At 37.3% G+C, this 20182-nt stretch overlaps 2 protein-coding genes across 2 annotated transcripts; one reads left to right on the plus strand and one right to left on the minus strand.

The window, feature by feature from the left end:
- Positions 1–11791: 11791 nt before the first annotated feature.
- On the plus strand, positions 11792–17547 carry LOC107767458 (very-long-chain aldehyde decarbonylase GL1-9). The gene is made up of 3 exons (XM_016586464.2): positions 11792–11942; positions 12059–12405; positions 16761–17547. The coding sequence occupies exons 2-3, from the start codon at positions 12175–12177 to the stop codon at positions 17301–17303; spliced, it is 774 nt and encodes a 257-aa protein (XP_016441950.1). The 5' UTR covers positions 11792–11942; positions 12059–12174; the 3' UTR covers positions 17304–17547.
- A 515-nt stretch (positions 17548–18062) lies between these two features.
- Positions 18063–20065, minus strand: LOC107767459 (pentatricopeptide repeat-containing protein At1g34160-like). The gene has a single exon (XM_016586465.2). The coding sequence runs from the start codon at positions 19934–19936 to the stop codon at positions 18212–18214; it is 1725 nt and encodes a 574-aa protein (XP_016441951.1). The 5' UTR covers positions 19937–20065; the 3' UTR covers positions 18063–18211.
- Between the last annotated feature and the right edge of the window lie 117 nt (positions 20066–20182).

Raw genomic sequence — 20182 nt, forward strand, 5'->3', positions numbered from 1 at the left:
TAGCCTTGGAATGTTGTTCAGCAAAGGAGGATTCCATTATGTCCTTATCTTTCTCAACTTGACTGGAAGAAGCTTTAAAAACTGCTAGTTCAGCGGGGACCATCCTCAGTTATTGTTCCAAAGCTCCTTTCTCCTCAGCGAGAACATATTTCTCCAGTTGAAGGCTTTCAAGTTGTTCTTTCCCGTTGTTAGCCTCAATGCGCAACTCAACTACTTGATGATCAGTCCAAGACATCCTTTTTATAAGCTCTGTACCTGTCAAATTAATCTTTGAAAAGACAAAAGAAGAGAAGTTATGAATGAGAAAGGAAGGATATAGAAATAAGTAAGACAAGATGTACCTTGAGAGAATATGGAACGATGTCGTTCATAAGAGTCAACTCTCTAACTTCTTCTTTTCCACGGGTCCTATCAACGGTGTTAGCCACATATCAGCTTGATTAGATATTTTTAATAAATTCCCACTGCCGGGGACTTTAATTAAAACTTTTTTCATACCCCGCCTACTGCTAGAAGGCTCAGCTTTTACACGAGGCAGCAGCAGGGGTAATCATTGGAGTTACTTTAGGCAAAGAAACATGAGAGTTAACATTGGGTGTAACTGACAACACTGGAAGAGAAGGAAGTTTCAGCTCTTCGGAAACAGGCCCAAGTCCTTCTCCACCCTCAAAGACATGGGCGAATAACCTTTCAACAAGACTTGAGAGAGGTTGTTACCAACGTCTTCATCAGAAATTTCCAAAGGGACATTCTCTGGCTCATCAACGAGACTAAAGGGAATTGAACTAGAAAACGGATCTTGAGAGACAAGGGTGTTACACCCCATATTTTCATACTTGAAAATACACCATAAATAAATTGATGGAAGATCAGAAATGAGATGTTACCTACCGCATTTTCGTATGTTAAAGTTTTATCATAAGTTAATCGACGTAAGTTCGGGAATGAGATTATTTTGAGATTATAAGCATTATGCTATTTTAGAGTAGTGATGAGTAAGTTCGTGAAGGTGAGAGGGTAAGTAAGTCGAAGAAAGTGAGTTTAGTTAGAGTTTGACAATTTGGGATAAAATATGGCCCGAGTTAAAATACCTGGTATTTATGGATTAGTGTCATACAAGGTACCACATGACCATGATAGTAAGGTGTATACGGTATGTTAAAAGTGAGTAAATATTTTAAGTAATTTGAGATAATCTATAATCATGTGAATTTTGGATAATGGGGAAATTAACAAGTTAATTAATAATTAGTGGTTGATTAATTGAAGTCTTTGGATAAAGACAAAGCCAAAAAAAACATGGCAGCCCCTACATGAGTCATTATGTGACTCTTACATAACTTTGCAAGGTGTCAACCCTTAAAAAATATCTTACTAATTGCTCACATCCATGTTATATGATTGCTCGTGCAAAATGTGTGAAGTGCAAGTCAATAATCTATTTGTAAACAGTACGACCTTATAAATGAACACAATCTTCTTACAATACCATCTTCAACATAAACCTTTTCCCAAAGGTAGATAGGCTAGTAATTTAGCAGTTGGCAGAAAGTGTGTATAAAACAAAAATCATAATGTCATGCAGAATGATAACAAAAAAACTTATCTGAACAAAATGAGTTATGTATCAGCAGAATTGGAGAACCATCAAAATGACCAATTACTCAATCATAACAAATTTCAGTAATTCGATGATGAGCTTCCTTAATTAGTAACATGTAGCGTATCAACCATTGACAGCGCACAAGGTTGAGATCAATTCACAAGTGATTGTACGGATTTTTTCCTACTCCGATCTTGCCTTCACGAGTTTTGTCACAATTGTCGTATGTTAGAAGGATTGTCTAGAGAACCGGCTCAGGTATGTTAAGGCTATCACTTCTTTCTTTTGGCATGATCTATATGACACCAACGAAACGAGAGAATGCACAACTTCCATAAATGACTCTATTAATAGAAGTATTAGAGGTGCATATGTTCTTGAATTTTCATGTGTCATATTATTCTAACATCTTTTCATGGGTCTCAAAAAAATATGTAAGTTGAAATAAAAAGTTTACTTCATGATATTACTTGAAGGCATAACGGTCTTATGACACTCAAAGAGATTTTTTTTGATGTACTTCCCATGCATTGTATTCATGTGTATTGACCCATGACCAGATGGAGTTATATATGTGTATATATGTATATATCTGTATATAGGATACGGAAAAAGGTTATGGTGTTATATATTCACCACCACCTGATCAGCCAGTGTACGTTGATGATTTGCCCACAGTGGCCGAGATGATATGATGGGATACCTTTAGAGGCTTGATGATGTTAATCATATACCCATGCATGACATGCCATTTATACGCATATGCACAACATTATAATATTAAATGATTCACAAAGTTATTCAGATATACATGTTGAGTCTTTTACCCTGGGTTTCTCTCATATCTACTAGTTACTGATTTTCATTCCTTACATACTCGGTACATTATATGTACTGACATCCCTTTTGCCTGGGAACGCTGTTTTTCATGCCTACAGGTCCTGATAGACAGGTCGAGAGTCCTCCAAGTAGGCTATCAGCTCAACGGAAGGTATTGGCGCACTTCATTTGCTCCGGAGTTGCTTCTTTGGTCAGTATGATTAGTACATGTATTGATTGGTATGACGGGACCATGTCCCGACCTTTATGATACTATGTATTCTTAGAGGCTTGTAGACAGATGGATACTTATATGGCCTTGTCGGCCTATGTTTCGAGTATATAAAGAATCATGCTGGCCTTATAGGCCCGTACTTCATATGTATAAGTTTGTATTCCCTCATGCTTTACTCCGGTTCATTTACCTATGATAAAATGATTTGAAAGATACATTATGTTGGTACTCGTTTGAGTAAGGTACCGGGTGCCCATCGCGGACCATCGGTTTGGATTGTGACAAAAATGGTATCAGAGCAGTTCTTTCCTAAGGAGTCTACAAGTCGTGTCTAGTAGAGTCTTATTTATGGGTGTGTCGTGCACCACACTTATAAGCAGGAGGCTACAGGGCATTTAGGACTGTCACTCTTTCTTCTTACTCTAGATCATTTGGTAGAGCTCACTTATAAGAATTTGAATTCTGAACTTCTATTTTATTCGTAATAAGACGATGCCTACATTCAGAAAGATGGTCGATAAAAGATATAGTTGTGGAAGTGTTGAGTTAGAGTAACTCGATTTTGCATCTTGATTATGATGAGTAAATGTGAGGCCTTCAACAAATCATGCGTGTACTAAAAGGTGTAAGGTTCTTGATAAGGAGCTTTAAGGAAAGAGTATTTATCCACTCTTACATAAAAAGGAATAACAGAATCGGAAGTTAGACACAATTTTCAACAAGTAAAAGGAGCAAGGTGAATAAGGGTGCGAGATACCCAGTTAATAAAGCTTATCATTTTTACCATTCAGGAAAGGAGATATAAGAATTTTGAGTTACCTTCAACAGTACCAGATGTATCTACAATCGGCCACACCGATCTCAGTTATGCCCTATGAGAGCTAACATATATAGTTTAATAGAAAGACGGGTTATCAGGATCCGGCTAGGGTCAGAGTAACCCAAATTAGTGGATGGATTGGTAGAATTAGTTGATATTTTCGAAGGATAGTGCAAACGTGGTAATGGATCTCCTTATGAGACACCTAGATGGTGCACTCTAAAATAGTACAGCTAGATATGAGTGCTACAAAGATAGGCACTAGAAGCCTGAAAAGGATAAATATTATCTTAGTATGACTCCCGTCCCTAGTAGAGAGATAATGCTAGGCAACCCGAAGAGCCAGTGGATGGAACAAAGGGGAGCTAAAAGCAAAAGAATATTTTATTCGAGTTTTAGAATAAAGTGATAGACAGGAATGTTAGCAGGAAAATAAGAAGAGAGTTAATAAAGCAGTATGAGTAAAATGTGGTACATGGATGACAACGGTAGATCAAAAAGATGACATTATTACAGAGTCTATTGTCAAGTGAAGGATAATGACGAGAGGTGACAGGCCTTGAGACAATAAAAGAGTATAGGCCATAAAGTCATATCCTCAATTTGAGAAATAAGTTTGCAACTCTGATACGATTACCAAAAGGAAAAGATATACCTCAGAGTAATAGAAACTAGTATAGATTGGTGAACAAGATAAGCTAAACATGAATTAGGGACTGAGTGATTTGATAATAGTTGGCATCATGAGAATTTCAAATTTTGTTTTGGCAATAATAGAATGGACAACAGAAGAAGATTCATGAAAAATTCAGAGAATGGTCATTCATGCAGACACTTCTCTAAAGCAAGTAATGTGAGTAAAGTTAAACTTAAGGAACTGTGTGTGCCAATTACACTAGGTGTCACCATCGTGAGTAAGGAATTTTGTTATCCTTGGTACAGAAGGATTGCTGCAAGGCAAGTAATGTTCATCAATAATGTGAAAAGACGCAAAAGATGAAGAGATAACACATCTATAGGTAGATCCTCATGACTTCAACTCTTAGTACTCCCCTAAAGAGGGGAATATGGAGTGATGTGGCATTAAGTCAGAATTAAGTGGTTCTAGTAGCTATGAAATGGTAAAGGAAGAATGCAATAATAATAAGCAAGGGATGAGATTGCACTTATTCAAAGCCTACAGATAGGCTACGATCCCAGAATATTATGCAAGTACAATGTCAAGTAGATGAGGTTAGGGTTCCTGCCCGAGAAGTTATTGATAGGTAAGGAACCAGTGCGAGACATAAGTTAAGACAAAGAAAATAAACCAAGAAAGATTACATGGAATATTGATATGAAAATGGGCCAACGAGTAGTTAGTAGTTGATTCAGGAAGAGCCTAGTTGTGGCAAGACAAGAGGATATAGACAAATCAACATATCGTGCAAGATAAACATAGGGAACACCAATATGGGGAATTCGGCCTCATAGTTATGACATCGTGATCCTTGAGAAATATTCAGATAGGATTTGGGGTAATTAAAGGTACCGTATAACTGTTACGGAAATAAAAGAGAGTCCCACTGGGAAGATAGTGAAAACTTCAGTTTAGAAGCAACCGTATGAGCACATGAGCGTGAAAGTAATGTAACTAAGGATTATTATAGGCGAGTAAGAATAACGAAAATTACCTTCGGGTGTACGATATATCAAGCTCGCAACTTTACAAGAGCCAGAAGGTCTCTCTAAGTACTACAATGAAAGACTAGCTGAGGAAATAAGGAAGAAGGTTTCCACCTAAGCATAGTGAGCTAAAGAGTAAATTATCTTGTAAAAAAAGTATCACAACAACATTGTATGCACTCCATAAGAAAGTGACACCTATCGTGGCTAGTGAACGAGAAGTAAAATCAAAAGTGATATTCAAGGTCACATGAGTTGTACGGAATTCAATATGTGTTGGCACTAAGGTAAGCTAAGTATGCATGCAACAAGGGGGCAGGAGGACCAGGAAAAGTAAATACTTACATTTAAAGAAAGCTGAGAAGGAACGGAAAGAATCATTTGATTACTAATCCAAAATTAGTTACATTATGAACGCACTTAAGAGATCAAAGTTTTATACATGCAGCATATATGTTGACAATCATACAGACATAGCAGACTTCGGTATAAGTTAAAAAAAGAATTGAGCCCAGGACATAGACATACACCCATGAAAGGCTAAAGTAATAACTAATACCATGAGCCGCAAATTATAATATATCTTAAGCCTACATAAAGGCTGATCAGAAGGAGGAGGAGACTAAAGAGTTATATCAACGAAGTAAATCAGGAGTTTGATTATTGGACCCAGAAAATTATAGAAATCGTGATTGAGAGTATTACAGAATTACTCTTAATATCAGAGGTACAAGAGAGATAGTACAACAACCATATGCTATAACGGCTCTACAATAAATCTAGTTAGAAGAGTACCAGCCTCATAAGGAGCTAGTATGAAGCTTTCACCGAATCATGTAAAGAGGTGCAAGTATTATAATAGAAGTTCAAGTTGTGGATGTGAGTTATACCTATGTGAAAAGGAGGTCATGAAAGAGATAGAAGACATGATGCGAGACTGTAAAGTTAGTAAGGTAAAGGTAAACAACATATGAAATATGCAAATGCAGAAGGTTGTGAATAGTCCATACTTCGAACAAAAGGATAGAAGCGTTGGGATTCAGTGTCCAGGAATGATAGCGGCATCGTTAGTGGCTTATCTTCCAGCCTAAGGTTTATAGATATTAAGAGGTCTAGTTAAGAGAGTAAAGAAGAGTTAGACTATGCGATGTCTCGCTTGATGATCCATAAAAACATAAGAAAATCGGTTGCAACCTAAAGTATGGTAAAGCGACACGGTTTTAGGAAGACAGGAGTAAGGATAAGAAAAGACAAGTGAGAAGGTGATGAGAATGGATAAGTCCTCGGGATTAAGCCCATGAAAACAAGAAGAGCTGATGGTTTCTCTAAGTTATACAAAACTCAGTATAACCTGAATGAACTCAAAGGAGTCTAAGACTAATGGCATTTAGAAGAAAGGGAATGTTGCCCTGGTTGTAGAATGAAGATGTAATTGTGATAAATAAAGCATGACATTTGGGCCTTCGATTGAGTAATGACTTGAAGAGGATTTCACGAATTGTACGGGATTTAAATACCCACGTAAGGTGAATCACATTGGGTTACTATGAAATATGGTTATGGAAGCATGGCATCGCCCCAGGTGGATCAGTCTAATCATTTCAAATGCTACATGATGAGACATGAGCCCTAGCGGCAGTGCTACATAAGAGATCAAATTATCAGTGATAGATGATAGATCAATATTAAGGTGAATTAACAATGGTTGGACAAGAGTCACAAGTTTAGGTCGTCATTCTTAAGATAAACTGTAATGAAGAAGCATTAAAGGACATAGATTTATACATATAGGATAAGCAACGAGAGTAACCTGGAGTTTGGTAGCAGGCCTCGGTAATGATAAATCAAAGCAAGAGTTATGGCAGTAAAGTCATACGGATGGATGAATGGATCTATGAAATAAGGTATAACAATATTCGTAAGTTCAACTAAGCACCGAGCAAAGAACTTCAATATACCTATAGATACCTAGAGGGACATCTTGTCAAGCTCTATAGGTATTTACAAAGTGAGGCCTAGATATGGGCTAGAAGTTGGAGGAAAAATGAGAGAAGAGTCGCATAGGCACACTTACAAGGCCAGAGTCTTTCAGGCTGCATGATAGAAGGTAACAACAGTTTCAAGATTGGAAGGATTCCAACCATAAGCCATGGTATGAGAAAGAGACATAGAGGGGGAAATGTCCTGACCTTTGGAATTATTCACAGAATAGTTGCCTAGATGGCAAGGAGAGTACTAAAGTATTCGAAAGGTATAAGTCATGAAAATAATAAGTGCATTAGTCAACATTCGAGGACGAATGTTCCAAAAGGGGTAATGATGTTACACCCCATATTTTCATACACGAAAGTACGCCATAAATAAATTGATGGAAGCTCAGAAATGAGATGTTACCTACTGCATTTTTGTATGTTAAAGTTTCGACATAAGTTAATCGACGTAAGTTCAGGAATGAGATTATTTTTGAGATTATAAGAATTATGATATTTCAAACAAGTGATGAGTAAGTTCGTGAAGGTGAGAGGGTAAGCAAGTCAAAGAAAGTGAATTTCATCGGATTTTGACAATTTGGGATAAAATATGACCCGAGCTAAAATACCTGATATTTATGGACTAGTGTCATACAAGGTACCACATGACCATGATAGTAAGGTTTATAAGGTATGTTAAAAGTGAGTAAGTATTTTAAGTAATTGAGATAATCTGTATTCATGTGAATTATTGGATAATGGGGGAATTAACAAGTTAATTAATAATTAATAATTAATGGTTAATTAATTGAAGTTTTTGGATAAAGACAAAGCCGAAAAAAACATGGCAGCCCCTACATGAGTCATTATGTGACTCTTGCATAACTTTGCAAGGTGTCAATCCGTAAAGAAATATCTTACTAATTGCTCACATCCATGTTATATGATTGCTTGTGCAAAATGTGTGAAGTGCAAGTCAATAATCTATTTGTAAACAGTACGACCTTATAAATGAACACAATCTTCTTACAATACCATCTTCAACATAAACCTTTTCCCAAATATAGATAAGCTAGTAATTTAGCAGTTGGCAGAAAGTGTGTATAAAACAAAAATCATAGTGTCATGCAGAATGATAGCAAAAAAACTTATCTGATAAAATGAGCTCTGTATCAGCGGAATTGGAGAACCATCAAAATGACCAGTGACTCAATCATAGCGAATTTCAGTAATTCGACGATGAGCTCCCTTAATTAGGTACATGTAGCATATCGACCTTTGACATCGCACAAGGTTGAGATCAATTCACAAGTGATTATACGAATTTTTTCCTACTTTGATCTTGCCGTCACGAGTTTTGTCGCAATTGTCGTATGTTAGAAGGATTGTCCAGAGAATTGACTCAGGTATATTAAGATTATCCCTTATTTCTTTTGGCATGATCTATACGACATCAACGAAATGAGAGAATATACAACTTTCATAAATGACTCTATTAAATTAGAGATGCCTATGTTCTTGAATTTTCATATGTCATATTATTCTATCATCTTTTCATGGGTCTCAAAAAAATACGTAAGTTGAAAAAAAAGTTTACTTCATGATATTACTCGAAGGCATAATGGTCTTATGACACTCCAAGAGATTTTATTGACGTACTTCTCATGCATTGCATTCATGTACATTGACCCATGACCAGATGACACCATATATTCGTATATATGTGTATACGGGATACGGAAAAAGGTTATGGCATTATATACGCACCACCACCTGATCAACTGGTATACGTTGATGATTTGCCCACAGTGGCCGAGATGATATGATGGGATGCACTCAGAGACTTGATGATGTTATTGATGCATATACCCTTGCATGGTATGACATTTATACGCATATACACGATATTATTATATTAAATAATTTACAAAGTTATTCAGATATACATGTTGAGTATTTTACTCTGGGTTTCTCTCATGTTTACTAGTTACTAATTTTCATTCCTTACATACTCGGTACATTTTATGTACTGACGTCCCTTTTTCCTGGGGACGATGCGTTTCATGCCCGGAGGTCCTGATAGACAGGTCGAGAGTCCTCCAAGTAGGCTATTAGCTCAGCGGAAGGTGTTGGTGCGCTCCATTTGCTCCGGAGTTGCTTCTTTGGTCAGTATAATTAGTACATGTATTGATTGGTATGGTGGGACCCTACCCCTACCTTTATGATATTATGTATTCTTAGAGGCGTGTAGACAGATGTCATGTATACAAATACTTGTATGGCCTTTTCCGCCTATGTTTCGAGTATATAAAGAATCATGCCGGTCTTATAGGCCCCTGCTTCATATGTATAAGTTTGTATTCCCTCATGCTTTACTCTGGCTCATTTACCTATGATAGAATGATATGAAAGATACGTTACTTATCTATACGGTTCACTTGATAATGAAATTTATATGAAAATCCCTGAAGGATTTAAAATACCTGAAGCGAATTCAAAATCTCAGGAAATTCATTCAATTAGATTACAAAGATCTTTGTACGGTTTAAAGCAATCCAGGCGCATGTGGTATAATCGCCTTAGTGAATATTTGCTGAAAGAAGGTTCATAAATGATGTTATTTTTCCATGTATTTTTATAAAGAAAATGGCATCAGAATTTGTTATACTTGCTGTTTATGTTGATGTCATAAATCTTGTTGGAATTCCAGAAAAGCTCCAAAAGGCAATTGAATATCTTAAGAAAGAATTTGAGATGAAAGATCTTGGAAAGACAAAACTTTATCTTGGTCTGCAGATTGAACATTTAGCAGACCGAATCTTTATCCATCAATCTGCCTATACAGAAAGGGTCTTAAAATGCTTTTACATAGACAAAGCGCACCCATTGGGTACAACAATGATTGTTCGATCACTTAAAGTAAATAAAGATTTGTTCCGACCTCCAGAAGAGGACAGGAACTCTTTGGTCCCCAAGTACCCTATCTCAGTGCAATTGGTGCATTAATGTATCTTGCTAATGCTACAAGGCCCGACATAGCATTTTCGGTTAATTTACCAGCAAGATATAGTTCTTCTCCTACTCGGAGACATTGGAACGGGATTAAGCATATATTGCGATATTTAAAGGGAACTCTTGATATGGGTTTGTTTTATGCTAACAAAGATATTGCAGATCTTGTTGGTTATGCAGATGCAGGTTATTTATATGATCCCCATAAAGCTCGATCTCAAACCGGGTACGTATTTACATATGGAGGTACTGTCATATCATGGCGCTCCACAAAGCAATCTACTGTTGCCACTTCTTCAAATCACGCTGAGATAATAGCTATTCATAAAGCAAGTAGGGAGTGCGTATGGTTGAGATCAATAATTCATTTTATTCGAGAAAAATGTGGTTTGGAATGTGAGAAAAGACCCACAATTTTATACGAAGACAATGCTGCATGCATAGCCCAATTGAAGGGAGGATTTATAAAAGGAGATAGAACGAACCACATTTCACCAAAATTATTCTACACACACGACCTTCAGAAAAATGGTGACATTGATGTGCAACAAATCCGTTCAAGTGATAATCCAACAGATTTATTCACTAAATCTTTTGCCAACTTCAACTTTTGAGAAGATGGTATACAAGATTGGAATGCGAAGACTCAAATATTTGAAACAAAGTTTTCATCAGGGGGAGTAAAATACGCGATGCACTCTTTTTCCCTTACTAAGGTTTTTTCCCATGAGTTTTTCCTTATAAGGTTTTTAATGAGGCACATAGCAATGCGTATTACTAAATATGTGTACTCTTTTTCCTTTACTAGGATTTTTTCCCACGTGGTTTTTCCTAGTAAGGTTTTAATGAAGCACATTATCTTTTAATGAACATCCAAGGGGGAGTGTTATAAATATATTATATTATGGATGTTCATTTAGTACTCCGTTGTAAATAAGATTTCTAAAGAAGCTTATCCATATGGGACTCCGCCGTAAATATGTTTATCTATTTAGTACTCTATTGGAAATAAGCCTTCTGAAGAAACTTATCACTTCGGTACCCGGTTATGGATAAACATTACCCCCAGTAGAAGATTATCCATACCGGGTATAATAAGTTTATCATTTTAGTATCCGGTTATGGATAAACATTACCTCAGTAGAAGATTATCCATACCGGGTATAATAAGCTTTTCCTTTCAGTATCCGGTTATGGATAAATATTACCCCCGGTAGAAGATTATCCATACCGGGTATAATAAGCTTATCCTTTCAGTATTCGATTATGGATAAACATTATCCATGGTTACAAGATTATCCATACCGGGTATAATAAACTTATCCTTTCAATACTCCGTTATGGATAAACATTGCTCTTAGTAGAAGATTATCCATATCTGGTGTAGTAGCAGCTTATACAACAGCTTCCTTTCTTATATAAATAGAAAAAATTTCAGTTCATTATGTATATCAGTTGAATTCGAATAATATATCAGTCTCTCTATACTTGTATTTAATTTATGGTCTTTATTTTATGACAAAAGTCAAATACTACACTTACCATTAAAAAAATCTCATGTGAAAATATTTTATAAAAAAAAGAAGAAAAGAAAGAAAACAAGGAGAGCAAGCCATTTCTGTAGTTTGCCCCTTTCCTTATCAAATCCCCCTTTCCCTTTTCCAACGAATCTCATTCATAATTCAAAAAATAGGCACCGAATCTCACAACTGTCACCACTACCATTTGCATTAACCCCAGCTCAACCTTCTCCTACAATATAATACATATGCCCCAGATCTATTTTCCCAAGAAATGACATTTCCAATCATTATTTATGTAAGTTTTGCCTATACCCATTTGTGTCATTTGATCTTCTTGGGGCTAAAAATTTGATCTTTTTAATCAAGAACTTATTGGGTTGTTTTTTGTTTATTGATTTTTTTTTGTTTCAGGGGATATATAATGTGTGTTTGTGTATGTAGATCTTGAGCTGGAATTTTGAGAATTTAGAGTGTCAAATTGAGGGGAAAAGGGAAGGGGGTATATTTTAAAAAGAAAAATAAAAAGAATGGTTTTTTGGGAGGGTTATGTGAGTGATGAAGTGATGGGGACATTTGCCCCAATAGTGGTGTATTGGATATATGCAGGGTTTTATCAGCTATTGCCTCCCATGGATAACTATCGTCTTCACACAAGGAAAGAGGAAGATGAGAAGAATTTAGTTCCACTTGGTGCTGTTGTTAAAGGGGTTCTTCTTCAGCAGCTTGTTCAGGCCACTGTTGCTCAACTGCTATTCTTGGTATATTCCTCAGCTACTTATGGTTCTTGTTTCATGATATTTGTCTTATCTGTTTTGGTTGGAGTTCTTGATTAATTAGATAGCCGTGTGACTTGGTGGGTTAGGCCTGAAGGCAGGGGCGGAGCTAGGCCAAACCCAATAGCTTTTGTTCCAACATTGTATTTATGATAAAAGTTCATTAATAATATGCCAAATTTAGATTTAGAACCCAGTTATTAGCACATGAAGTCGTTCTAGAACCCAGAACCAGTAAAGTTAAATCCTAGCTCTGCCTCTTTAGGAATGGATAGGTAGAGCTTGAGGCATGCGAACGGCCCTTTTGTAGAAATGCAAAGAGAAGGTTGCATATGATATACATGCACCCTCCTCCTACGTCTCAAAAAAAGTTGGGAAACAATTTGTGCACGGGGTAAACCCCTTTATAACAAACTTGTTCTGATTGTATTGATGTCGGACTTCCAATTATAACTAACTTGTCGTTTGCATTTATAGTTATGAGGATAACTAAGTATGGAATGATTCTTCATGTGTTGCGCTCTATTTAGTGCAACAGTTATTCGATTTAGATTCTAGATTCTTCTATTTAATGTGCCAGTCAGCCTTAGCTTATGAAGTGATTACTTTTTGCATCGACAGGCGTGCTTTTCCCCCACCCCCTCCCATATTACACTCTTAGTTTTCAAACGCTTGAGTACATTGGATATTTGGTACGGTCCTTCTAAGAACATTGTTCCTCATGAAATTGATAGAAATGTAGTCAGATAGGAGGAAAGGAAGTGTAGAAAAAGTATCTAAGCATGGTAAGACTGACGATTATGTCATATTCTCATGAGCGAATGAAGCATTTAAGTGATGAAAGTATTTTGTTAACAAGTTAATGAATGAAGGGATGGTTGCTTCAATTCCTCCCCCCCCCCCCCCAGTAGAAGCATGCTGAAGTTTATAAAGATGTTCTAATAGTGCCCATTGACAAATGTGCTTGTCCCCTCCTACCCCGTCTCCACATGCAATAATACAAACTTTGACCGTTCAAAGGTTTAACTACATTGCCATGTTATATGGACTTTGTAAGAACATTTTCCTCGTGGAGTTGATAGAAAAGAAGATGGAGAGAGGGAAAGAAGTCTAGAAATAAAGCATCTAAAGCATGGTGAAACTAACAAGTATGTTATATCTCACGAGTGGGTGCGGTATTTTCTTAAAATATTAATGAACGAAAGGGGGATGGATGAGTTTCAATATTCGTGTTCTCCAAGCATGAGAAAGTTAGATAAAAATGTTACATAGATTATATTCATTTTTTTTTTGAAACTGATAACTTTTCTATATTTCATATGTAGCAAAAACAGTACTTAGGTAGTACTGAAACCATATATACAAGAGACTCTATCTATCATTAACACTTTCTATATTGAGTCTAAAACATCAATAATGGTATTAGTATCATTTGTGTACATCTGATTACACCAAAAACTTAACAGCAAAATAAAGTTTAACTTGATCTTTTGCACGCCATTCTCCACATTCTCAAAACATCTGGAGTTTCTCTCTTTCCAAATTGTCCACCAAACACAAGCAGGTATAATTTTCCATCTAGTCCTATCCTTTGCATGTAGTCCTGCTTCCTCCCAACTTTTAAGAGTATCTACAACTTTCCCAGGCATGGTCCCGGAGATGCCTTTGAGGTTAAGAATAATTCTCCATAGGTGAGAAGTTATCTTACAACGGAGGAAGAGATGGTTAACTGTTTCTGCTGTTTCCCCACACAAAAAACATCTAGAACATAAGATGAGGCCTCTTTTCATCAGATTATCTTGTGTAAGGACAACTTCCTAGATTGTAATCATTTTATAGATAAAGTTGTGTATCACCTTGTGTTTTGGACCCAGCCTATAAGCATGAGGAAGTGAAATGAAGGGCTAAGTAGCTTTTCTGGTCTTATTGAACAGCACGCCTTTTATGTGCCTCGTTTTCACTCTAAATACGTTACTTAAGGAAGAACTTCAAGGAGACTTGACAATCAAGGGCAGTTTTTCATCTTGCATAAGCTAATAGCAAATTTAAAGGAAAACCATCTGAAGGATCACTTTCTCCCATTATCGTCAAAGTAGTAGGAGATATGGTGTCTGGGTTACTTGCATTCTGTATTATCTTGCAATCAGGATGTTGTAGAATCTGTAGCCAGTCAGTATTGAAATGCCATACTTGTATAAATCTGGACACTGCTTGTTGCTTTTAAAGAAAAACTTGCAGAAATTTGTAATTTCTAAAGGCTGTTATGGACACTGTGTCCTATGATGTAGAGACTTTAGGTCTCGATAGATTTTAGTCACTAGCGAGCTGATCAACCTAAAAAATGAATGTGAGGTGCCAAAACTGTCATCCTGACAGCTATTATAACAAGAAATGCTTATTTTATGAATAGCTATTGCCTGGATTTCCTCATTGTAACCATTGAATAACAGCAATAAAATTTAGCCATGTGGAGAATTTTTCCATACCCTTTGTTAAGCCGCAACTTTCAATATTGGTCTTACAGGATTTGTGTACCTGTAATAGTGAAGAAAACACATTCTTTGGGAGATTCGTTTCCTCCTAAAAAGTGATCCTTTCTTTATGGTGAAAGTCCTGGTTGCTTCTTAGTCAGAAATTGCTGTGAGCTCTCCAGCTTATACATGCAGATTCTGTTTTTAGGTCATATGTATGCTAAGTAACATGGATCGATAAATGAGCCAGAGGAAGAAAGAAATCTAAACTCTCCACAACGGGTTCGTCAATTCATCAAATTTCTTTTCGCATCCAAGCACGTGGCTGAAGGTCAATGAAGTGAGTGAAAACCAAGGAGACCAGGGTTCAAATCCCAGTAGAGACAGAAAATGTTATATGATTTCTTCCTATTTGCTTAAGCCTTGGTGGGTAGTGTTTCCCAGTACTTGTGCTAGTGGGAGGTAGCGGGTACTTGATGAAATAGTCGAGTGCGCGCAAGTTGGACCGGACACCATCATTATCACTAAAAGACAGAACTCATTAATTTCTTTCCTCCCTCAAAGATGGCTGAATTGCACCTTAATGGGCTATCTCTGAGATTTTTTTCCTCTTTCATTCTTAAACTTGTAATTCCCTGTGCTAACAATTTGTTTGAATACTTCTTAAATTTGGGTAAAGCCTTTTTTTTAATGTGATCATCAATGCCTTCACATTGGAATTTCATTAGTTGAAAGGGTCACAGGATAAAGGTGGTCATCTTTTTTCTTTTAGCAAAATTTACAGCTATTTAAAATCTTCACCTATAACCATAAAATGAAGTATGGACCTCAATTGTTGAGAGTTGAGACGTGGAATGGTCAGTGACCTCCTAGGCTCCTATATGACGTGTTGGGTAACAAAGATGTTTTTATGGTACAATTATGCATGTATATAGTTTCAAGGATGTCATGTACATGTTGACGTCTCTATGAGCGATTATCACGGATAAGTGACGGGCAATTGTGTAAAAGATGGTTAATGATTTAACAGGAGCAAAATAAACAGAATAGTGCTTGATGTTCATCCTTACATGTTGGACTTTAGAGAGTGATGAAAATGCTTAGTTTGCTCATGGACTGTCAATTCCTTAGATTTTATTTTGTGTTAGTTGGGGGTGGGGGGAATTACTATATTTATTGGCAGCCATAATGTTTTTTGTGATTCAAATCATATCTTTGTTGCCTCAACTTCTCAATCGGGCATTAGTTACTCTGTGATAATTGTCCGATACTTCTAATTTATTGTTAGAGCTGTAACTTGTCTGCACGACTGCAATTCTTATAATCTATCCATCCAGTGTTCAAAAAGTATTGCTGAGTTAGATGTCTGTCGTTGAAAATGATCCTGTCTTGTCTACAGAAACAAGACTATTTTGTGTTTTTTCCGTTGGGGGTATATAATGCTGCTTAATGCTTGTACTAAGCTATTTTACTCTTTGAAGCTTAACCCGGTTCTCCATTATGTTAGAAGGGCAAAGCTGCTAGCTAGCACAAAATAATGTTGGATGGGTTCCTAATGCTGAGTAAAAGAAAATTATGAGGTTGTCTAAAAGGTTATCTGAAGTTCAACTTCACTCCCAGTAATGGAATTTGGTGCTTAACAGCTATTCAATGCCAAGAGGAAGTTTCAGGGCTTGCAGAAAATCCTGGAAATCAATTTCCTGTACCAGCTGCATATGTCCATGGCAAAGTAGTAACTAGCGATTATTAGTTTGGAAGAATAGAGTCATTTAGTTTTGGCAAACCAGATATGATATTACGAAGTCTATTGTTTTAGCTTTGGCAATTTCTTGACAATAACTGACTCAAGTATCTGGTTTTCTATGGCAGATAACTTCGAAGGTAACTGCATCAGGAAATGTAGTTCAGCCCTCAATTCCTGTTCAGATTGTGCAGATAATTGTCGCAATGCTGGTCATGGACACATGGCAGTACTTTGTGCATCGCTACATGCATCAGAACAAGTTTTTATACCGCCATATTCACTCCCAGCATCATCGGTTAGTTGTGCCTTACGCGATTGGGGCCCTTTATAACCATCCACTTGAAGGTCTCCTCCTGGATACCTTTGGTGGTGCTCTTTCATTTCTTGTTGCCGGAATGACTGCACGTACTGCTGTAATCTTTTTCTGCTTTGCTGTGGTCAAAACGGTTGATGATCATTGTGGACTCTGGCTGCCTGGTAATATCTTCCATTTGTTTTTCCAAAATAACACTGCTTACCATGACATTCATCATCAGCTCCAAGGCACCAAGTTCAATTATTCTCAGCCATTCTTCTCCATATGGGACAAACTTCTTGGAACGTACGTGCCATACAGACTTGTAAAAAGACCTGAGGGTGGTTTCGAGGCACGACTGATGAAAGATTAGTTGCATTTCAATCATTAGTCTCTGTATGATTCAACATGCTTTTTGTAGGGATAGCTACCAATTGAGGTTGTTCACTCTAGCAGCTGCCTTGGAAGGTCTACATTCATCAAGACTTGAAAATGTGCTGCAGAAATTAGAATTGTTCATTCCTTTCTTTTCAGTTGACCCTGCTTATTCGTATTTTTTATCTAACCTCTTGATGATTTGTAAGCCTATTGTTTCTGAGTTCTTACTTTGTGCAGTATTACTTGTTTAACTATTGCAACTTGCTTACACTCTAGCAGGTTGATGATTTTGTATTGCCATTCAAGAGTTGAGTTGGGAAAAATCAAGATCATGTAATTAAAATTGTTAGAACTTCGTAGTGTAAAATCTCATGGTCATTGGAGTTTTTTGCATCGCCCGTTTTATCATTCGTTGTTTAATTATCATTTGGCTTAGCACCTATCTAAACATAGCTGCTTTGCCACAATATCCATTTGCTTAAAGCCAAAATGAACAGGGTGGTTCGACTTGTTTATTGACTGCTGCGTACATGTTGAAATTGAATCTACATTAAAGTAATTGCCCCTGAAGCTCCTCTTTTCATGACATTACACAAACATAATCCTCATCACAAATTTCTGCAAGAGGAATCTCATTTCTTCAGATTTTTGAAAATGAGTCATATCTCTTGAGAGAGCGAGCCTTGGTATAATGGTAGAGTTGCTCCTTTAGTAACTTGTAGATCATGAGTTCTAGTCTTTTTGCGGAAATGCCAAGATACTGCATTCAATATACGCCCATTCTCCCCTATCTCTCAGTCTCGGGGAGCAATTTCAGCACAAGGTGAGCCCTTTTAGTCATACATATGGTTTCCTCCGCCACATCAAACTAATGTGCTTTATACATAAAAATTTGAATCAATCTCACCAGTATTCTTTACAAGAACAAGCCCCATCTTTGAATCTGTGGAAACGAGTCCTGTCTCTCACAATAATCTCCCGCTCATATATCTTTGAAATGAGCTTAATCACAACATGACAATCCCCACATATTCTAAGATTCTTATTCACGCTTATACAAGTGCCATCTTGTGTACTGATCAAACCAAAAGCCACTGCAAGCTTCTCACTATGATAACACAGTGCATTCTCCTTCTCCTCCGGTCCTATATCATGGAACACATAATTAGTTTCTGCCACATACCCGTATTCTCTAATCCTTAGCAAAATCTCATCAAGCTTCCAATAAATCTCCTTCCACTTTGGATGGTTTATATCACCATTCATGAACTTGTATATCGTTCCACCAACCTCAATATAGCTAAAACCCGGTACTTTTTTTACATCCTGGCCTTTCATGGCCTCTCTTACTCTTCTCACATCATGCCACCTCTCCTGTGCCGCATAAAGATTGGAGAGCAACACGAAATTCCCACAATGATTTGATCCCATTTCAACGAGCTTCTTGGACGCTCTCTCTGCCATTTCCACATTACCGTAAGTCTTGGAAGCCCCTAATAGAGTTTGCCATAGAACCACATCAGGAACCGTAGGCATCGACTCTACAATTTTATTAGCTTCATCTAACCGCCCGGATCTTCCCAACAAATCCACCATACTACCATAATGCTTTACATTCTTACTCACTCCACATCTATCCATGGCATCAAACAATTTCATTCCTTCGTCCACCATTCCCGCATGGTTACAAGCACAGATTGCAGCTAAGTAACTAACGCTGTCTGGCTCAATTCCAGTTTGGCCCATTGTCTCGAAAAGCTCAAGCGCTTGTTCTCCATCTCCATACATTGCCAGTGCCATAATCATGGTATTCCACGTGACACGAGTGCTCGAGCATTTCATCTCATTGAACACTTCATAAGCTCTTCTAACAAGACCACATTTAGCATACATATCAATAACTGCATTACAAACAATCACATTGCAATCAAGATTCTTAATTTTGATATATTCATGGACATGTTCGCCTTCTTTGTTCGCCCCCAACTGCGAACAAGCAGAGAGAGCACCAAGCACAGTGACCTCATTTGGTTCCATATTCTCCTCCCTCATTTTCTTAAAAATCTGCAAAGCTTCTGTGGGTCGGTTCCCCTGAGCTAGCCCAGCAATTAACGCGTTCCAACTTGCTATATCTCTAACACCCATTTCATCAAACACTTGGCACGCATAATCCAACTCACCACATTTGGAATACGCATCGAGCAAAGTTGTGCGCAACAAGACATCTGATGCAAACCCAAATCGAATCACATGGGTATGAAGCTGTGGGGTTTCAGAACGCGCCAATGCACGGGCACATGCTTTGAGGGTGAAGGAGCAAGTAAGAGCGTCGGGCTTACAAGGCAAACGAGACATGGAGACATAAAAGATGACAGCATCAATGGGCTTGGGGCTTTGGGCAAGGCCGCGAATGACGGCGTTCCATTCATTCTTGTCAGGGAAAGTGATGTGGCGGAAGATATGGGCGGCGTAAGGGAGGTTGCCGGCGGAAGAGACGGCGCAGAAATCCAAGAATTTAGCGCGGCATGTGTAGAATTGAAAAATACCAGTGGTTACGAGATGGGCTTGGAGTTGTTTGAGTTGGGAGAAAAAACTGCATTTTGACAGTAACGAATCGACGTAGGCCATACCACACTAATGTCGCTTGGGAACAGTTTTAGAAATACTCGCGGTTCTTTCCTCCTTTTTTTTTTTTGAATAAAATTAGAAAGAAATTGACTAATATTAGGATAATGAGGTACTTAGTTTGAGAAGAGATCATGTCATTTGCGAAAATAGTCTAATATTGAAAGTTGATAAGATATAAAGTATGAAGTATTCTTAATGCAAGCTTAATCCTAAGTTGACCCTTTTTTCTTTCTCCATACCACACTC

Source organism: Nicotiana tabacum, chromosome 16, assembly GCF_000715075.1.
Source record: "Nicotiana tabacum cultivar K326 chromosome 16, ASM71507v2, whole genome shotgun sequence".
Taxonomy (NCBI): domain Eukaryota; kingdom Viridiplantae; phylum Streptophyta; class Magnoliopsida; order Solanales; family Solanaceae; genus Nicotiana; species Nicotiana tabacum.